The 21,162-nt window shown below is 32.7% G+C and overlaps 3 protein-coding genes across 6 annotated transcripts; 1 reads left to right on the forward strand and 2 right to left on the reverse strand.

Moving 5' to 3' along the window:
• The first annotated feature begins 270 nt into the window (after positions 1-270).
• On the forward strand, positions 271-6,705 carry LOC108456934 (nuclear poly(A) polymerase 4-like). 3 transcript variants are annotated; one of them, XM_053028854.1, is made up of 13 exons: positions 402-1,060; positions 1,136-1,213; positions 1,576-1,683; positions 2,086-2,148; positions 2,235-2,396; positions 3,150-3,263; positions 3,344-3,406; positions 3,504-3,833; positions 3,927-4,091; positions 4,220-5,405; positions 5,957-6,029; positions 6,122-6,206; positions 6,310-6,705. In XM_053028854.1, the coding sequence occupies exons 1-10, from the start codon at positions 932-934 to the stop codon at positions 4,892-4,894; spliced, it is 1,887 nt and encodes a 628-aa protein (XP_052884814.1). In that variant the 5' UTR covers positions 402-931; the 3' UTR covers positions 4,895-5,405; positions 5,957-6,029; positions 6,122-6,206; positions 6,310-6,705. The 3 variants fall into 3 exon arrangements, with proteins under 3 accessions (XP_052884813.1, XP_052884814.1, XP_052884812.1); XM_053028852.1 differs by having other exon boundaries at positions 6,122-6,705; XM_053028853.1 differs by having other exon boundaries at positions 271-1,060; positions 4,220-6,029; positions 6,122-6,705.
• Positions 6,706-6,759: 54 nt separating this feature from the next.
• On the reverse strand, positions 6,760-10,229 carry LOC108454024 (receptor-like protein kinase HSL1). Its single transcript, XM_017752316.2, has 2 exons — positions 7,505-10,229; positions 6,760-7,416 (listed from the first exon to the last, which is right to left on the reverse strand). Exons 1-2 carry the CDS (start codon positions 10,095-10,097, stop codon positions 6,971-6,973), a joined length of 3,039 nt encoding a protein of 1,012 aa, XP_017607805.1. The 5' UTR covers positions 10,098-10,229; the 3' UTR covers positions 6,760-6,970.
• Positions 10,230-17,046: 6,817 nt separating this feature from the next.
• Positions 17,047-18,452, reverse strand: LOC108469848 (mitochondrial import inner membrane translocase subunit TIM17-2-like). 2 transcript variants are annotated; one of them, XM_017770915.2, is made up of 2 exons: positions 18,332-18,452; positions 17,047-17,953 (listed from the first exon to the last, which is right to left on the reverse strand). In XM_017770915.2, exon 2 carries the CDS (start codon positions 17,895-17,897, stop codon positions 17,190-17,192), a length of 708 nt encoding a protein of 235 aa, XP_017626404.1. In that variant the 5' UTR covers positions 17,898-17,953; positions 18,332-18,452; the 3' UTR covers positions 17,047-17,189. The 2 variants fall into 2 exon arrangements, with proteins under 2 accessions (XP_017626404.1, XP_052884649.1); XM_053028689.1 differs by having other exon boundaries at positions 17,047-17,884; positions 18,332-18,430.
• Positions 18,453-21,162: the final 2,710 nt, after the last annotated feature.

Below are 21,162 nucleotides of genomic sequence, written 5' to 3' on the forward strand. Positions count from 1 at the left end.
AAAATTAAATTTCAAATGTACTAAAAATAGAAATTAAGGTTAAAATGAATTAAGCTTGAATGGATGAATTTTTGTTCATGCTTATTTGTTTAGAATTTTACATATTTATTTCTATTAAATAAGTAACTTCGAAAACATTAATTTAATATATTTACAAGTATGTTCTTAAATATAATTAAACATAATCAGGAAAAATAAACAAACATAAATAAATAAACATATTTTAGATATAAAATAATTAAATATAAATATTAATAATTATATTATAAATATTAATATTAATATTATTAATTAACTATATAATAATCCAGCAACAAATAAATTTGTAAATAAAATACACAAATTTTATTCGTGTTGTGTTCATTTATTTTAATGGAATAATTCATGAATTGTTTATCAACCTCGCCATATTTATTGCCACAGTGAAAGCATAATTATACTAAAAAAAGAAAAAATAAACCAGAAAAAAGAAAAAAGAAAAAAAAACACCTACCAAACACTCCCTTAACCGACCGAAACGGCAAAAGCCCTCCACTCTTTCAAGTTCCACCCTTCTCCATTTCTCTCTCGCGTCATTGTGCACTGTTCTACGAAGTCGAGTTTAGATCTGTTTGAAATTTCGTGTTTGAGCTTCTTCGTTGAATCTCCCGAACAGTTTCAACGAATTTGGGTTCTGATCCGTTCTCCGCTAGTTTCTTTTTTACTCAAAACTGCATCCGCAACAAAAGAGAAAAAAAATCGGAACTTTTCATTTTTCAATTTCTTCTGTTTTTTTTTTCTTGCGGTTCATGTTCTAATCTAAATTCCTTTATGATTTGCTGAATTGGTTTGATCCCCATTATTGTTGCTTGAAATTGTATCGATTTGTTTGTTAAATCCAAACTTGCGTGTTTTCCGGGTGGTGTATTGAGTTTGTTTAGTACTATAACCGATGGGTTCTCGGAACCCGAACGGATCTTTGCCGCAGCTATCACAACCTTCGAAGTACGGAATCACGAAACCGATTTCCCTTGCGGGGCCAAGTGAGGCTGATGTTCAGCGGAATACGGAATTAGAAAAGGTAATATCTGTTTGTTTTTTAGGATGGTTATTTTTAATGATATTTCAACTTACGGGTTTTTCTTTATTTCTGTAGTTTTTGATAGAGTCAGGGCTTTACGAGAGCAAAGAAGAAGCCGCAAAAAGAGAGGAGGTTCTTGGCCGTATCACTGAGGTAATTAGCAAATAATTGATGCTTGCTTTGCTTAAATGAAGAAAAAATCCACTAGTTGTTGATACATTGCTGTTTTTTGGGGACTATCGGTTCTTGCTGGACTTATGAATTGACTAGAATAGTTGTTTGTACTTTCTGTTTTGGGATTATTGGTTCCTGTTTGACTTGAGTTGACTAAGCGCCTAGTTGGCTTGCATGTTATGGTGATTTCATGATGATATAAATCTTGAATTTCTTTTAAACCAGTTATGAAATAGAAATGCAGCACAGATGGATTAGCATGCTCTTCTGTCGGTAAAAGATTATTTATCAGACTTAATTTCTTGGTGTGGATCTGAAAATGTTAATTGTTTTCTTTATAGATTGTAAAAATATGGGTAAAGCAATTAACTCGTCAAAGGGGCTATACTGATCAGATGGTGGAGGAAGCAAAGGCTGTCATTTTTACTTTTGGATCTTACCGTTTAGGGGTAAGTATGAATTCCTAATTCTTGCTATTTCGTTAACTTCTGTTTCACACTTTCTGAAATTTCTTTGCAGTCATAGAAAAATGCTATGTAAATCTTGTATGCTTGTTTAACTTGTTTTGTCAGGATTTATAAGTTCGAATTTTTTAGAAGAAAAGTCCTAGATTTACTATAGAAAGAAGGTGCCTTTATGCAATGTCATCTGGTATTAGGTTATTGATGAAATTCTAGCAATGATGCTTTGCTTTATTAAGTTCTCTTGGTTAGCATGTTCTTTTTCTTTGTCTCTTCCAATTGCCATTATGTTAATTCTGTTTTTAGTTTGTTGTGTTTTTCTTGTCTGTCTCACAAGTAAATAAAATATTTGAATTAGTTTGACAAGCAAAAAGTAACTATTTTTGACAGGTACATGGACCTGGGGCTGATATTGACACTTTGTGTGTTGGGCCTTCTTACGTGAATCGAGAGGTGGTCTTAGTCTGGCTAATTCCTTTGTTTACCTTGAACTTTGGTGGGAATTTATTTTGAGTTTTACTAATATTTAATTTGACCAGGAAGATTTCTTCATCATTTTGCATGATATTCTGGCTGAAATGGAAGAAGTAACTGAACTTCAGCCGGTTCCAGATGCTCATGTCCCAGTAATGAAATTTAAGTTCCAAGGGATATCGATTGATCTTCTTTATGCTAGTATATCTCTTTTGGTTGTTCCAGATGTAAGTTTGTTGTCCCTTTGATGATTCTTTGGAGTTATACTCATCTTGACTCTACCGGATCACTTATATTCAAGTAAAAGCCAAGAAGGATTTGCTTTACATGTTGCATGGTGTTGCAAATTCTTTGATAAAGATATCTTTCTGCCTCTCACTTTTTCTTTTCTTGGTTTTCTTGATTTGTTGTCAGCTATACCTTATTGTATTTTCTTTCTATTTTTTTTTTATATAACTATTAGCCACTTTTAACTATCATATTATCCTTCTTAAGTAATGGTCAAGATTGTCTGCCTTGATCGATAAACCTTTTGGATCTTATTAACCAAAGAGAGACGACTTTGAGTTTTTGTAGCTCAATAGATACATCCTAATATATGAGTTTTTGTAGCAGTTCCTCAGTTTTTTTTTCCTTGATGTTGCTTTTTATCCAAGAAAAGGAGAAAAAAAGGGGGGCTCATTTAGATGAATTTGTTAGATTGGGATCAAAATGAATTTGACCTGGAGTTGTAGGGCCTTGGAATATTTTAACTGAATTTCTGGTTGAGAATTAATGTTACCTTTGCTGAAGGGACTGACCATTATAGAATTTTGATAATATGATGAAAATGTAAAATTTGCAGTGTAACCTCCATGATATATATATATACATATATAATTGATAAAAGTTAAAGTTTGTAGCATTATGTCTAGAAAATCCATTGCATGTTTAGTTGTTCTCTAGTTTGGTATTTATAATATTTTTCGATTAATGAACAGGACCTTGACATCTCATGTGTGTCTGTGCTTCATAATGTTGATGAGCAAAGCGTTCGAAGTCTTAATGGGTGCAGGGTTGCTGATCAAATCCTTAAACTTGTTCCAAATATTGAGGTGAATATGTTGTACATCTATCTGCACACGTTTTATATTTTTCTCATTTTGCAGTTTCCTAATCTGTTGCATAATTATAGCACTTCCGCACAGCACTTAGATGTTTGAAGTTTTGGGCCAAAAGGCGTGGTGTTTATTCCAATGTAAGATTGGTATATCCTGTTTGTTTTTCATTAGTTTCTTTGCTTTCATATTATGTTCTTAATTTTTATTTTTATTTTTGTTTTTAATTGTTTATAGGTTACTGGATTTCTAGGAGGTGTAAATTGGGCTCTTCTTGTCGCACGCATCTGCCAGCTTTATCCCAATGCAATACCTAGTATGCTGCTTTCTCGATTTTTTAGAGTATATACTCAGTGGAGGTGGCCCAACCCAGTTATGTTATGTTCGATAGAAGAGGATGAACTTGGCTTTCCTGTCTGGGATCCACGGAAGAATCCTCGGGACCGGTTTCATCATATGCCAATAATAACTCCTGCATACCCTTGCATGAATTCTAGTTACAATGTCTCTGTAAGCACCCTTCGTGTTATAATGGAACAGTTCCAATGTGGTAATGGAATATGTGAGGTGAGATAATACAAGGTTATTCTATTTAGGTCTAGCTGCCTATTCTGAAGTTTGAACTATTGATTACTCATCTTTTTAATTGTTTGTATGTAGGAGATTGAGCTAAACAAAGCTCAATGGAATACTTTGTTTGAACGATATCTTTTCTTTGAGGCATACAAAAACTATCTACAAGTTGACATTGTTTCAGCAGATGCTGATGACTTGCTGGCTTGGAAAGGCTGGACGGAGTCGCGGCTTAGACTGCTTACCTTAAAGGTAAACCACTGGAGGAGTACTCTATTGAGCTTTAAACCTCTTTTGCTTATCATTATGATGACTTGTAACATGACAGTTCAGTGCATTAACATTTTTTTCTTTCCCATGGTTTCTACATCGCTCTGCAGATAGAGCGGGACACAAATGGAATGTTGCAGTGTCATCCTTACCCAAACGAGTATGTAGATAAATCCAAGCTGTTCCCACATTGTTCTTTCTTCATGGGCTTGCAAAGGAAAGAGGGAGTGAGTGGTCAAGAAGGTCAACAATTTGACATACGTGGAACAGTTGATGAGTTCAGACAAGAGATAAGCATGTACATGTATTGGAAACCAGGAATGGATATTTATGTTTCTCATGTTCGTAGAAGGCAGCTCCCTGCCTTTGTTTTCCCTGATGGATATAGACGGCCTCGAACATTGAGGCATCCGAACCGGCATACTGAAAAAGCTTGTGAAGATGTCACAAGGTCACAATCTGGTTCTGCAGAAAGACGAATTAAGAGAAAACATGATGACGAGGCAGTAGATGAAAAACTGAGCAAACCTAGAGACTGTAGTACAAGCAATTTTGGAGGAACATCTCATATTAGCATTGGTCAAGAAGCTAAACTAGAGTACCTAAGAACTGGGGATGTTGATAGCAATTCTGATAGGCTGTTAGACCGAGAAAAAAGATACGAGGAGATTACCATTCAACAGGCTAGAACTGATGGTCAGGGGTCCCTCACCACATGTGGGCTGACTTCTTTACATGTAGATAATTTGTCAATAGTTAGAAATGTAGGATCACAGGAACAGTGAGTGAACTCAGCTGTGTAAAGTCAGCTAAACAGATGGGTGAACCTGTTAGACAGCAGTTGCTTTCTCCATCTGAAGTTCCTGATTCTGAAACAAGGGTAATATACAGGCCTGGCTTGAATGGGATAACGGGGAATTTTGCATCAGCTTACATGGAAAATGAAGAGATTGGATCTTTTATGAGAATTTTAAACTGGAAAAGTGGTGATGTTGGGGTTGATCAAGAGGTGGTCAAACCATGTGATCAAACAGCAGTAGTTGAAACTGCTGAATGCGTATGTCGGTCTAGTTCCAATGTGCAGAACCTCAATTGCAGGGTGAGTTTCTTTGTTTGATGTGTTTGGGTTAAAAAGATTGTAGCACAAGGCTGTGAGAACAAGGAACGTTCTGGAGATAGCGAGTCAGGGATCAATGCAGGCTGCTGTAATGCAGTAGAGATTTGGATTCACTTCTGGAAAATGGACATCTGAATTCTGGTGTTGTTTTCCTAAACAGCTTGTCTGAAGGACTAAAGGTTTTGAATTCAACTTCTGAACATAAATTACTTAATTTATCATCTACCTCATAGTAGCTGGTTTTCCTACTGTTTTGTTTTCTATTTAGGATGCCTTTTTTTGTTCCGTGTCTTTGTAGTTCAGACATTGTGACTGTCAATCCTGGTTTTTGTACTTTAATCTTGAGTAACGAGGTTTTGAGCACCTAAATGATATTAACTTGATGTTTAATGGTGCAGGAACAAAATATCAGATGACTTCAAGGATCTTATTTCTAATTATTTTTCTCTAGGAATTCTTTCAGCTACTTCATTTATTCATTGAAATTTTGTCTAGTTGTCTCTTCCTAAGCTTTTTATCATGTTAATTCTTTGCCCAGTCAATCTCCTAACTGGTGCATATGTGGTGGCAGGTCCTGCACCACCATCATACGTGCTGTGTTTCCAGTAATTGTGCTTTAGACACTGACTCTGTTTTGTGTCTAAGACTCAGCTACTTTACCCTCTCTCTTTTTTGACTGTTCTTGTGGACGTAACTGCCCATTTGTACTTCCACTTTGTTGTACACGCAGATGTTGCAGTTACGAAGGTTGCAAATTCTCAAGATGGAGCTAGGTCAGAAACTTTGTAGAAGCCAGTAATGAGGCATGTGTTTTTGGAACTCCTTCTTTGTTAATGCAACTTGTCACGTCTTTATGCCGATTTCTTCTTTTTGATTTTTTGTTAATGTGAAACAGGCTGAGTTTGAAGTCAATGTCACAATGTACTGTGGATGGTGCATTGGGAGAATCTTTGTTTCCAAAGGATTAAAGCCAGCGTCTTGTAAGTGTTACTCTATTTGCTGGCTTACATTCTGGATTTACAGGTACACTGTAGTGGCAGCATAATTGGCCATACGGATCCATTCTTTGGCTGTTCTGTTTAGGCGTAACGTGCTGTGTGGATTTAGTTTGGAGGAGCAAAGAAACTTTACGAAAGCTGGTGTTTTGAAGACTCGACTACATCTCATTTTTGCATCACTTGAGCGCTGTGGCACACTAGCCTCTATTTATTGAACAAATCATTCATATTCCATCAAGAAATTGTAAATCGAATAGGAGTGTTGCTTGTATCATTTAGATAAATTTTTGGTAGACTTATGTAGTCCATTGTATACTTGTAATACAGTTTCATCAATGTTCTCTAATTAACTTTAGTCTCTCCTTCTCATTGTATACTTTATTACCTGTTCTGATGGTAAGAATTCCGAAGTGTATTTTCACTTCTCAGTTGTGAAATAAAATGTTGGCAGAATCATTTGATCTGTCTAAACCTTTAAAAATTCAGTCATGTTTTTAAATAGTTTATTACTAGTATTTTGAGCTAGATCCTTAGATATTCAAATTCGTAATGGAAGATTGATTGAAAAGAAGGAAAATTTATGATGGCCAAAATCATGTTCAGCTAGACTACAACTAACCTAAGCTAATGATACATTCTGCATACATACACTGATCCCATGTTAATGTAGAAATAAACAAGCAAAGCCCCTCCACTCATGGGATTCCTTTTGACATGGGTGCCCATGTCCCTTTTTGTACCGTCAATCAGACATTGTAAATCATGCTGTCATCTTCGTTGGATACCTTCTTACTGTTCTTGTAAGTGGAAAGGTAAGTGGCAGTGCCAAGAAGTGGAGCTACATCAATGTCGCTAACCTTTTTTTTGGCTCCTTTACCATCCTCCGGACAACAGCTACGAAGGACATGCAAAACTTCTTTCATGGAAGGCCTGGTAGAAGGAGATGCACGCGTACACACAATTCCTACCTTGTATACCATTTTAATTTCTTCCAAATAAGGTGATTCTCTTATCTCTGGATCAAGTATTTCAACTACTGGCTTATCTTCTGAGAAGTGCTGCCACGCCCATTGTACTAAGCTCATATTATGATCCATGCTATTGGCTTCTCTTCCTGTCACCAATTCCAGGAGTACTACGCCAAAGCTGTAAACATCTATCTTTGCATTCACTTTTGTTGTATATGCGTGCTCTGTTATTCAAATGGCATTTTGTGTTAAAACAGGATTCCACTTTTTCTGATTCAAGGAGGATTATCAATCAAGTTAGAGGATATTTACCTGGGGCGAGGTAACCGAAAGATCCTGCAACTACAGACATTGTGTGAGAACTTGCATGCCTAGTTAGCATCTTAGCAAGTCCAAAATCTGCAATTTTTGCCTTGAATTCGGAGTCTAATAAGATATTGCTCGACTTCACATCGCGATGAATGATGGGTGTTGGGCACTCATGGTGCATGTAGCATAGCCCCTGAGCAGCTCCAACAGCAATTTGCAACCTTGTTGGCCAATCCAAAACTGAACCCATCCTTGACATTGATGATCTCTTATTCCCATGAAGCCATTTATCAAGGCTCTGATTTTCCATGTACTCGTAAACCAGAAGCTTTGAATCTTCACTGGAAATGCAACACAACAACTTCACTATGTTGGAATGGCGAATGCTGCCCAGTATTTCAACTTCTGCTAAAAACTCTTTCTCAAGCTTGTAATCTAGTTTCTTACAATTCCAGATTTTCTTCACAGCAACATATTCATTAGAACGGTTAACAACAATTCGATAAACCTTCCCCGATCCACCGCTTCCGATGAGATTGTTATCTGTCAAATTGGCCAGTATGTTTCCTTCGGTGAAATCCAATCTCTGGAACGAAGTCAACTTCCATGTTGCTAGATTCTGTCTGCGCTTTTTCCTCCTGTAGTCTCGAACTATGAAGAAGCTCAACACAAGGATAGCTATGGAAACAAGGACGGAAATTGTTAGAATGATGGCAAGATATCTAGAGGAAAACCTCTTGCTATCACTGTGTTCGGAACTGCAATCCGGAAGTTTTATGATCGAATTATCTGCGCATAGACCAGCATTGTTCAGAAAACTGTTATTATATGCAAGGTTATCTAACTGACTCGGGATCCTGCCGACAAGTTGATTAGATGACAAGTTGAGTGAAGTTAGCCTCATGTCGCCAACGCCAGGAGGAATTCCACCAGAGAATTGGTTTTCTGATAAATCCAAGTTAAGCAGATTAGGTAAGGAACCAATCGCAGCAGGGATTTCACCAGAAAGCTTGTTGTTAGAGACATCTAATGTAGTCAACGATCTCCATGAAATTATTTCAGATGGTAATTCACCAGAAAAATCATTACCGTCGAGAAGCAGAGTTGTAAGGTCAGAAAGATACGTTATCTCCTTTGCCATTTTGCCTGAAAACAAATTGTTGCTCGCCTGAAAAACGACCAAATTTGTCCATGTTGCAATGGTGACCGGAATTTCACCGGAGAACTTGTTGTCACTAATTTCCACCCTCGACAGATTCCATGCAAGTTGACTTGGTAGTTTGCCCGAAAAAGAATTGTTGCTTAACATCAAGGACGACAAATTGAAGGTTGTCCATATACCTTGAGGGATCTCGCCTGAGAAATTGTTGTTTTGAAGCTGAAATGTGCGTAAAGTGGGGCAATTTCCAAGCGACTTAGGTACTTGCCCACTGAGCTGATTTGTATGAGCAACCACTCCTTGCAGAACACCTCCAGCACATAAATTTTCAGGCAGTTGACCACTGAACTGATTCTCTGACACCTCGAACCCTTCGAGCTTCGAATGAAGGCCGAACTCCGGTGGGAAAATACCAGTCAAATTGTTGTGAAAAACACGGAAATCTCTCAGTGCAGGAAGAAGACCAATGCTTGTTGGCAACTCTCCCGTTAACCTGTTCGAGAACAGGCTTAAAAAGTCCAGATATTGTAACTTCCCAAAATCCTCTGGAATGGAGCCAGTCAAAGTGTTCATCGAAAGATCAATTTCTTTTAAATTCAACGCTTCAACGGGTTTGGGTATCTCACCAGACAGCTTATTCTTGAAGAGATAAACATGCGTTAGATTCTTCAACGAAAACAGCCTACTAGGAATTGGACCTTCCAAGTTGTTTCTAGCTAAGTCCAAGTGCTGCAGATTGGTAAGGTTGTTGAAAGATTTAGGGATTTCGCCTATCAAATTGGTGAATGTCATCCACAAAAAGGACAACTTCGTTAACTGACCAAATTCCTGAGGTATCTTCATGGGGATAAAGTCATTATAAGCCAAACCCAAAACCTCGAGATTGGATAAGTTTCCAATTTCCTTCGGAAATGTCCCGTTGAACTGGGTTTGGTACATGTACAAGGTTTGCAACTCTGGTAGTCTTCCAATACTTGCTGGAATATTACCAGAGAAATTATTAGCACCAACATCCAAGTAAACCAGAGCTGACAACCGGTCAATCTCGTCAGGAATTGGACCAACAAAATAATTTTGAGAGAGGTCTAAGGTCTGGAGCTTTGAACAATTGTAAAGAGCTGGGAACTCTCCAGGGATGTAATTGAAAGCAAGGTCAAGGAGAGTGAGGTTTTTAAGGTCGCATATTGTTGAAGGAATCGGTGTGGTAATGTTCTTGTCATGGAGATGAACTTCAGTGACAGAATTGGCGGTGCAGTTGATCTCCGGCCAATCGCACGGTGAGGAAGATGAGTTCCAGGATTGAAGGAATGGTGGATTGCCCAGTCGCTGTTTAAAGTTGAGAAGAACATCTCGTTCGGCATTTATGTCTTGGGAGATTACTTTGAAGGGTGTAGAGATGAAAAGAAGGAAGAGAAAGGATAAGCTTAGTTCAGACATGTTTCAACACAGCCTGTTTCTAAGTTTTGTATAAGAACGAAACAGACTTCGACTTTGGCAGGAGGAGGATTTGGGATATTCATTGGTTTCTATGATTATAAGGAAGCCAATTTACAACCAAAAAAAATAAATAAATAAAAATAAGTTAGCCTTTTTTTGTTGGTTTCTGTGTGTTTTTTACTTACATTTCATTGGTTTGACATGGATTCTTTTTAATTTGGGTTGACTTAAAAATTATATTATGAAATCACTGTATTTTGCTTATTTTATTAAAAATATAAATAAATTAATTTTACATGTTAAATTATAGTAAATAAATTATTTTATTAAAATTTTTATGTTAAAAATTGATTTTTATATATTATATGTAGTTGTTTTTAATTATTTAATCAATTATTACAGTTTTTAACAATAAAATTGAATGAAATTTTTTTACAGATCAAATTACTTATAAATTTAACATAAAAATAATTTCTCTATTTTTATTAAAATAGACAGAATATAATTAAATCCTAACGAAAATACTTTTATTTTGGATTATATTATTTAGTTATAAATTAAATTTTGTTGTACTTTAAAACATGGTCGGACTTACTGTAATCATATTTTTTAAGTTATTGTATTGATTGATTTTAAAATGAATAAAAGTTTTAAAATTTTATTATAAAATAAGTAATAAAAATTTAAGTCACAATCAAACTTAATAGTGCTACCCAATAGTGTTTACCAATTAATCAAATAACACTATTGGTATTAATAAATAAATAAGCTAAATTAAGACAAATGAGTCTGCTTTGGATAATATACTAAATAAACTCTACACATTTTCATTTCATATAAATAACTCCTTATATCTTTATTACACAAAAAGCTCTTGAAACTTTAGTCAATACCCAAATAAGTCATTAAACATTAAGAAAAACTCTTAAACTTTAATTAGTGCCCAAATAAGTCCTTAACCTTTTACTTATATCCAACTGAATTATTACTATGTGACAGTAAACTATTATCTCATATATTGTATTTTAAAAATATTTAATATCTAATATTATTAAAAATCTCATGTTAGCATACATGGTTTAATTTAGAAATGAATAATTTTTTAAAAAATGATCAATTCTCTTTTACTAACGTAATAAATTAATTTAATTTTTTTATAGATGGAAAAAAATACGATCCAACCCCTACCAAAAGGGGGCTCTATGGAAATTTTACCGAATGAGGATTTTTCTTCGTGTGTGTGAAGAATATTGGCAAATAGTCAACCAAGGTGTGCTGCTTTACTTGAGCCGAGGCCCGCTTGGCAGCATCGTTAGTTGGCTATGGGCAATCAGAAGGACATTTTTACAATGTTGACCTTTATCTTTTTGGAACAATCTCTGCCTTTTATTCTTTTAGCATATTATTTATTTTAAAATTAACAGTTTTAATTTTATATAATAGATTAATAAAAATATAGTCTATTATTGTAATTAATATGATAAATTAAAATAAGTAATCATCAAAAATAAATATAATATTTTATTTATTATTTTATAATTTTGTAACATATTATATAAATTCAAATAAAAATATTAATGCGATAAAATATCATTATTGATCATTTTCTATTTTAATCTTATTCTGTCTTATCATTGAATCTAAACATATATCTCATTATTAAATTTTATCTCACTATTATAATATATAATTTTATCACTTTAGTCATTAATTTCATTATCACTATTAATTTAATTTTACTAAATTTAATTGAAATGGAACATGAAAGTTTTTTCTTTCAAGTTTATTGGTAAAAAGATTAAAAAAAAAGCATATGGTTACATTTACATTACTGCTTTCAACACGTTGATGTTTCTCTATAATTGAAATTAATAAATTCGAAATAAGATAAATTGGATTTATTAAATTCAAATATAATTAGAATTTTAAAATTGAGATTTAAGACTCTAATAATGAGCGATCAAATATCTTTAAAAATTAAACTTTATTTATTATTTTATATTATTATCTTATCGACTTTGACTGAATTAAATTAATTAATTAATTAATTGAATTAAATTAATTAATTTAATTTTAATCGAAATTTAATAAACTTAATTCATAACCATAGAGGAAAATTGAGTTCCTGGCACAATAACAACTCAAGCCAAAAGCTTCGGGCCAGCTTAAGCTGAAGCTTCAGTCAATCACAAGATTTTCAAGTCGGTCAATAAATAAGGACGTCAGCGTTGATGCAAGTGCAACACGGGTGTTCCATGAACAAAAAAAAAGAAAAACAAAAAGGAAAAAGCGTTGATTGTTTTAACACAAAACAGTGGATAAAGTTGTTCCAAGTACCCATACTTTTTATTACATGAATTTATTATTTAACTTTTATATTTTTATAATTCTTTTTCTCATGTGGCCCAAAAGGAATTATTTTTCTCATAACATTTTGAATTAAATAATTATTTAACTTTTAAAATTTAAATCTAGGTTATTTTTATTTTAACCATTTAAACCTTTTTATTAATATGATTATCGTTATTAAAGAAATTAATTAAAAAGTCACTCAACCATTAAATTTATCTCTTTCTTCTAATTAAAAATTATAATTACTACTTCTCATTTAAAGATATTATTGCTGGAGAGTTCAAAAGTAAAAAACATATCAAAAATCAGGCTATATCGATTATGAGATTAAAAAATAAGAGTACAAAAATCTAAAGCTTTGGAGTAACATTTGAAGAGGAGGCCTTGAGCTTCATTTTAATGGTTTTGGATTAATAATTTAATGCCGAAGAAGATATTGAACAATCCCAACAACAATTGTGAGAAGTGACAATTGTGGGTAAGGAGAAGAAGAGAGAAAGAAAACATGAAAAATAGGAAAAAGAAGAAGCGTCCTCGGTATTGTTAATTAACAAGATAATGTTCATAACAATGATTTAACGCGAAAAATAATGATATCTTTAAGAGAAATAGAAATCTAAATTTTAGGATTAAAAGAGAAAAGAATTGTAGCATTCAATTAAATTCAATTGAGTATTGAATTTAATCAAATTTTTAATATAAAGATTAAACTAATAAAAATAAAAATGGTTTAATTTTAAAATCACTTAAAAAACGAAAAACAGTTTACCCTCGTAAAAAAAAAACCCGAAAGGAATAGTATACCCAAAATTATAGAGTGTACAAAAACATGACAGAGAAGTAATGAGATTCGTATATATTTCTTACACCTAATTAATTTCTTGTTTGAAAAGCATAAAAATAATGAACAGTTAGTTGACTGTTCAATCGGCTATGTTTTTCGGTCAAACTATTGAATATATCTACCTTTTGATTTAACAATACTTTTTTAAGTTCATTTCGCACACTTTCATCTAGAAAAGAAAAAAAAGATTACGATAATGATTGGACGACTGTTCCTTTGAAAATTTTGAAAATAATTTTCATATTATCTAACCTTCTAGAATTTCTAATATTTCATATTTTAGATAAGTTTTTAATTTTAAAAAAGTTAATTTCATAAGTAAATATTAAGCAAAAATTAATAAAAACTGAACAAATAAATTAACCAAAGAAAGGGTAGTTATTTATACAGTATCAATTGAATAAAAAACTCCATAAACATGTTTAAAATAATGTTGTCATGTGTAATAATTTATATTTATAATAGCATCCTAAATCTACTTATAAAATATTTTATATTTTACTGGTATAAAATAATTACCAGAAAAAGCACATAACTAAATAAAATAAATGATTCACTTATAACAACTTAAAATTTAAGTTATTTTGTCGATTGAATATTAATTTGATTGGCATTAATATTGTTGTTAATGTAAGATGATATAAGTTTAAGTATGCTGAAACACATTATCTTCCTATTTATGAGTTGAGAGGGACTATGAGTAGTTTTAGGCACCGTGTTAAAAAAATCACATATGATTAAAACTTATAATGAGATTGTTAAAAAAAAAAAACATAAGTGATTTTGCATCATTCTATAACTTTTTATACGATTAATATTTTAACAATCCAACTATTATATTTCATGTTTAATTTTATGTGGATCATGCATGCCAAATTTAGTATAAATTAAAACTTTGAACTATTTATTTTATGTAAAATATTTCAACCATATCAAATCAATTTAAAATTTATATGCATAACAAGTATAAATATATTAATAAATTTAACAGTTATAAAAAATTATATATAAAACCATGAATCCATTGCCTTAAATAAATTCATTATTAAGTTGAATATATCCACATTGTTACGAAAGGAACTTTCTTATATTATTAATTTTGTAAAATATTATTACTAAAATAAAAATATGATATCGTGATTAAGTTACACACGTGTATGCGATTTTAGAATAACTTGGAAGCAACTTTCATTGAGCTCAACTTGCTGAAGCTCATCCATCAACTTATATTCTTTTACATAAATATATATATATATATATATAGATATATTTAAAAAATAATTAAGTGGATGGCTTAGAAAAAGCCGAAAGAGTTTCTAGATAGAGAGAAAAATGTAGCACTTAAATTAAATATGAAAATGAATATTTAACTAATCGGCTTGAAGAACCTGGCAATTAACATTTAAACAATTGATTTGGTATTTTGTCGCTAACATGACCATTTATTAAAGCTATCTTTACAATTCCCTTGCCGTTTGTTTTTATCTAAATCTATATATTACCATTTGTATGTTTATCAAATAAATTTGGATTTTTTATTTTGTCAACACTGGAACCAGGCGAAGTTAAAAAAAAATTTTGGTTGGAAATTAAATTGTAATTTTATAATAGTAAAAATATAATTTTATTATTTTAATAATTTATATTTTATAATTTTTAAAAGATTAAATCAAATTTTTATCATTTTTAGGGGGTCAAAGTGTAATTTTACCTTTATTAATTTAAACTTTTAAAAATTTTGAAGGGTGAAATAAATTTTTTTCTATTTTAAAGGTACTGAGGTCCCTGCTAGCCCTCCTAGCTAGACTCTTGATCTCATTATAGGTTTCTATCATATCTGTTTTTTTTTTTTTATACATTACCTAGAACCATCTATACTTATAGCCCCTCCTCAACCTTTAAATAGGAGAATAATGCGTTTCAACACATTTAAACTTACGTTCTCCTACATTGACAACAATACCGATATCAATCAAATTATGACTCAATCCACTTTTTTAGTTAAGCTATAATAAGTCTACACAATATCCAATACATATAAATATATAATCTATTTTCAATATATATGTAATAACTTTAACTATCGGTTGTCTATAAGGTTTGATTTTATATGTATGTCGAAAATTTTATATAGATAAAATATATTTTTTAAATATAGTATTATTATTCTTGATAACAGAGACATATAAGATCATCATAAAATTTATATAATATGAAGTACTAATATATTAAAATTTATATAAAATATAATGATTTTAATATGGTTATGATAGTAAAAAGTACAAATTTTGAGAAATTAAGTAAGCATCAATCTTTTAGTTACGAGTAAAAAGTAGAATAATAGTGGTATTGGGTTAAAACATCGATCTAGTAAAGGGTTTTGAAAAGGAGAAATGGATCCAATTTCTAAATGTTAGGTGACCTGATTTAATTGCTCTTGCATTTTCGTTTACATTTCTATCAAATTGCAACTGCTATGACCAGTTTTGCTAGAAAGTATATTACGAAGTTTAGAAAGTTATGAAAGAGAACCTGGAATTCTATAGAGCTACCAATCCCCACCATTTTCCAATTTTATTATTTTCCTTTGTTGAACAAGTTGATCCCTTTACATTGTGCGGTTGCTAAGTGAGCAGAATGTAATTAAAATCTACAACTTAATATGACTTTAAAAAAATAAATAAAGTATTGGAAGTGTCTCTCTAACAAATTTATTCCCACAAGGTTTGCACCACAATGAAGAAAAAATTGACCAAGTCAACCACCACAAATGGCTCGTATAAGCCAAAGCCTTTGGCTGTTAACATGTTACCTGGTGCATGAGTATCCAAATGAAAGCATAGCCAAGTATGAACTCGTTGATTTAAACACCCTTTTATCATGATGCCTTTCTTCATTTCCTTACTTTCAGGCGGCGATGGCTTTAAGTAAATTGAAAGTTAAGCTGTAAGGATAATAGTCAAATATTTGGATCATATTGCTTACTTGGGTTTTAATCAACACAGAAACAAATGCCAGATTAGCGGCCGCTGTAAATATTCTTTGGAATCTTGTGTGCTAATTCTATGCCAACTCTTATTCCAGTTAAAGATCCATTAATTACATGTTCATACTATACCCTCTTTTCAGAAAATGGAAATCCTAACTTTGCATTGATTCTTTGCTTGCCTTTTTATATTTATGTGAAACTTTGCAAGGATACTAGAATATACACACTGTTTGATACATCAAAACAACATGGGTGGGTTAAAAATACAGTTTTTATTTATTTATAAAAATAGTAAAATAATGATACATCCGTTACATATTGTTTTGTATTTTACATTTGGGTGTTTTTATAATTGTTGAATTGATTTAACTCAAATTAGTATAGATTAACCAAGATCATGATTGCCTTTCTAGATTTTGACATGATGAAGCATAAAAACTTGTAGAAATTTGTGTTATGAAGTACATGTATGGGGGAGCCATTAAAACTTTAGGCTTTGTTTGTTGGTTCCAAATTGCTTGCTTAGCTACTGGAAGGCCGAAATTTGATTGTTGGGGCTCATATGACAAGAGGGAACCACGAGTTGCAGGTAGTTAGTAGTACCTCTCTCAAGGGCTTGGCCTCGTGAGAATAACCTTCGCAACCACAAATTTAATGCCTCCAATCGATTCAATGGGATCGTTGCTAAAAAAAGAGGGGGGCGGAATAAGTAAATCCCAGTGCATTTTGGAGAACAATAATAAGGAAAAATATGGGAGTAAATGTGGATAAACACTACTGATTCAATAGAATGAATAAGTTCAAAAACACTTCTAATTATCCATATTAAAAAGGGGCAGCAATGCAGATACATAAGTTCGGAATTTGATGCTAATAGGGGCAAAATGGCAACGGCTAAGCCACAAATTCATTTGTATTCAAATGATGGCACCGGAGGAGCATCAAAGCTCTCCAAAACCTCAGTTTTACTTCCACTGCCTGTAGCTGATTCCTGCTTCTTTCCACCACCAAAAAGTCCTCCAAACCATGAAAATGAAGAATCCGATGAGGAACCAGATGATGTTGACGATGACGAAGGTGAGGCCTGTCTCAAGCTGTCAATTGATACTGGGGCTTGGTTTGGCAATTGCCCCATTGGGTATCCAGGCATTCCAGCTACATTTGGTGCTGGCTCTTCTATCATGATAGGCATTTGTGGTTGACTGAGAAATTTATTCAACATGATTCCAGCTCCTTCAATCAATGCAAGCAAAACCCCACCAAACACTGCTGATCTGGAAGCTGCACCAAGTCCTTGACGCATTGAAAGAAACCCTCCGGTGGCAGCACCAGCTATAATCGAGTTCCATGGATCTTCTTTCTGTCGGAGGTACACCATGGTGCAATCAAAGGTGGAGAAAAGGCCACCCCAAACAGCAAAGCTACCACCGACGCGAGGGGCATTCATACGAACTGCTTGTGTTCCTCCCATCAACCGAGCTCCACTTGGGGAGTTATATGTGCCTTTCAAGAAGTGAAAGGCGGCACCTCCAACGGCACCCATGCCAAAAGCACCACCAATATCATCGAGTATTCGATCAGGGCATGGCTCTCGAGATGTTTCTGGAGTTCCCATGATTCACAAAAAGACAGTACCCTTTCTATTAAAAAACCCTGAAGTTCTAAACTTCCCTACAAAATTACAAACTTAGATTTGTTTAGGACAACGGTTCAGCAAAAATTAACCTAGTCTGACTGCAACAAAATAACGTTAATTACAAACTACAATGATCCATAAACCAAACAAAACCAATACAGAAAGGCTTAGAATAAAATCCATAAAATAGCAAAATCCTATCGTATCAAATGACGTAAAAAATGAAACCTTCTCAAAGAAAATAACATAAACGCGATCCAAGCTAAAACCCCATGGAATAAAATAAGAACAGAGTAAAACCCTAGAAAAACATCACTTTTGAGACCATGAACTGCATAACCCAGAAACTATTTGGGATAAATAAAAGCAAATAACTTAATTGTATTGCATGAGTGAAACTATCGAATTTTTACCTCGATCTTGAGTGGAAAACAGGGATCACTAACGCATAAAAGATTTTGATTATTATCGATGAAACAAGCAGGGAGGATATGAAGTAAACCATAAACCCTAAAAGGCCTGAACCTTTGGGCTAGAAAAGAAACCTCTTTTTTGGGTATTGGGTTTTCTCTGGCCTTTTCCTTTTCTATATATGAAATGGCCTGCATAAATTGATGGTCTTCGTCTTTGGGCTTCTTTTGTGGATCTTCTTTAGAGGCTTCTTCATTTATTACTCCTTTTTACTGTAATTTTAATATTGTCGGATAAATTAATTTTTTTTTACAAATATATATTTATTTTTAATTAGCAGGATTGTTATTTTATAGGGACAAAATTATTTACAATTTAATAAAGGGAACCAATGTAATATATTCTTTTTTTTTAATATAAAAAGGGTTAAATATAAATTTGGTACTCGAATTTGTCTATTTCCCCGAATTGGTATTTATGGTTTTTTTGCCTCAAATTGGTACCCAAATTTTTTTGCGTCCATTATATTGGTACCCGAGCCTAACATTGTTATTTTTTTGCTGACATGGTAGCTCTAGCCATTTGTGCGCCACCACATGGACCGCTATTTTTCCAACCCTAATCGCCCTGCTTCTTCACCTGTCTGGCCTCCTCCGGTGAGCTCTCCAACCAACGACGACACCAGAGTTGGAGATTCCCTTCTCTTTTTTCCCATTCTACTAATACGACAACAATGATAACAACGAGATTCCTTTCTCCTTCTCTTATTCTTTCCCTTCACTTATTTTTTCAAAAAATCCTTACTAACAGCTTCCACCTACCAATTTTTCTTCTCCAAACTATTTTCAATTCTCTCTTTTTAAGTCCAAATATATGCTAAAGCCTATTTTGTACTTCAATGTTTAAGTTCTCTTTAAACAAGAAACCATCTTCTGCAAAAGGTTGTCGGTTTTTTTTCAAGGTAGATTTATTGCAATTTTTTTGGATTTAAAATTTGCATGTTGTGTTAATGAAACCTTTGATTCTTTGGAACCAAACAATATTGTATGTCTTTAAATATTGAATTGGGGTTTAAAAGAAATATTGAAAAAATTTTATGTTTTCCTTTTTCACCCATAAAAATTGGGTGGTGATTTGATTATTGAGCTTTGTACCTAAATTGAGTTTAATACAACAATCTTTCAACCCTCGTTACTTCCAATGGGTTTACGAAGCTCTCGACGAACTACCCGACAATTTTACCATCTCATCTTTCAATTTCAAGCCATCCTATCGTTTTCACCAATCAAGGCTTCCTAAAAATACTGGATTATTCCCTAGAAGAAGAGATTGGCCAAAACGACAAGATATCTCAGGATCCCAAAACCAATCAAAGAAAAATAATGGAAATAAGTGAAGCAATTCGACAAGAGAGGGATAAAAGTTAATCCCTTTCAATTTTTCTCCAATTGATTCTTCCTCTTAACATGGGTGAAAGTTTGAGAACCACTGCTCATATGGAGAGTGGTGGCTCATGTCAATAGAAGCAAAGACGATAGGATTTTCGAGAGAAGAAGAGAGAAAGACAAATAAAAAGAAGAAATAAAATAAATGGGGACAAAAGGTGAAAAAATGAAAGGATAAATAGACGAAAAGAAAATTTGCAAATAGCAATCCACATGGTGGTGCGCGAATGCTAGCGTTGCCATGTCGGCGAAAAGGTAATGACATTAGGCTTGATTATTAATATAGTGAAAAAATCGAGCACCAATATGGGACAAAAAGAAACCTATAAATATTAATATGAGAAAAATGAACAAGTTTAAATATCAATTCTATAATTAATATAGATGTCATATTGACTGGATAGTTAGTAAAACAGTTAATTAGTGCATCAAATAGTTGTGAAAAATAAATTAATACATATTTCAAGTCAACTTGGTGAGGTCTTTTCGCTGTGATGATTGGTAAGCTTGAGGAATTTTAAGGTGGAATTGGAGTTATTAACCTGGCGGCAAGAGAAACCTCAAAATTTGGATTTCGGAATATATTTTATATAAATACTAATATTCGTCACACTCAATAAAATAATATTTAGTATTAAATATTTCTTTTATATTTTGGAAGTAATGATTTTAATTTCATTATTTTTAAAAAATCTGAAAAATATTTACACTCAAGTAGATTTGATTTAAAGAAAAATGTTATTTATTTAATTTTTAATTGAGTTAATACTTGATTAAATTGATTAAATTGTGACATCAAGTTAAATAAGTATTTTGTATAAGTACTACATTATGCCATACCACCATTTGAGTGAAAAAGATTATATAAGATATACTTTTTAAATTTTATGTAAGAATAAATGAGATCTTGATCGAAATAACAAAATTAAGATTTTGGGATTTTGATATCTTAGGTTTAAATTGCATATTTATTCTTAGTTATATATATATATATATATATAATATAAAAGAGAAAATAAACCTAAAAATAATATTTATTATTTTTAAATAGAATAAAATTTTAATTATTTTCCAATTGTCCGATTAACTTGTGCTTAATTAATAATTTAATATATATAGTACCCTTTAGTGAAGGAATGAAGTAGTGGTGGTGGCAACTAACTAATTTTCTTCCTTTTCTTGTAACGCAAGCCACTAGGGGAGTTCAGCCAATCTTTGTCCTCCTGAATTTCAGAAGTGGTTTGATACAGTTGCTGCAAATCAGATGCAAAATGGACAATTCCCCTCTCCTTGCAATGCTTATGAGGGTGGACTTTGGCTACTTTGAAACTAATATCTCTCTCAATCAACAGCCAAAAAAAAAAAAAAAAACAGTAATAGTCCTTCCA

This window comes from Gossypium arboreum, chromosome 5 (genome assembly GCF_025698485.1).
Source record: "Gossypium arboreum isolate Shixiya-1 chromosome 5, ASM2569848v2, whole genome shotgun sequence".
Classification (NCBI taxonomy): domain Eukaryota; kingdom Viridiplantae; phylum Streptophyta; class Magnoliopsida; order Malvales; family Malvaceae; genus Gossypium; species Gossypium arboreum.

Excerpts from the sequence above, each read along its gene's own strand:
- LOC108456934 (XM_053028853.1), top strand. The coding sequence starts at position 932 with ATGGGTTCTCGGAACCCGAACGGATCTTTGCCGCAGCTATCACAACCT. Across the intron at positions 3,407-3,503 it reads GGCGTGGTGTTTATTCCAAT|GTTACTGGATTTCTAGGAGG; the intron begins GTAAGATTGGTA and ends AATTGTTTATAG. Across the intron at positions 3,834-3,926 it reads GTGGTAATGGAATATGTGAG|GAGATTGAGCTAAACAAAGC; the intron begins GTGAGATAATAC and ends GTTTGTATGTAG.
- LOC108454024 (XM_017752316.2), bottom strand. The coding sequence starts at position 10,097 with ATGTCTGAACTAAGCTTATCCTTTCTCTTCCTTCTTTTCATCTCTACA. Across the intron at positions 7,417-7,504 it reads TTTCGGTTACCTCGCCCCAG|AGCACGCATATACAACAAAA; the intron begins GTAAATATCCTC and ends TTTGAATAACAG.
- LOC108469848 (XM_017770915.2), bottom strand. The coding sequence starts at position 17,897 with ATGGGAACTCCAGAAACATCTCGAGAGCCATGCCCTGATCGAATACTC.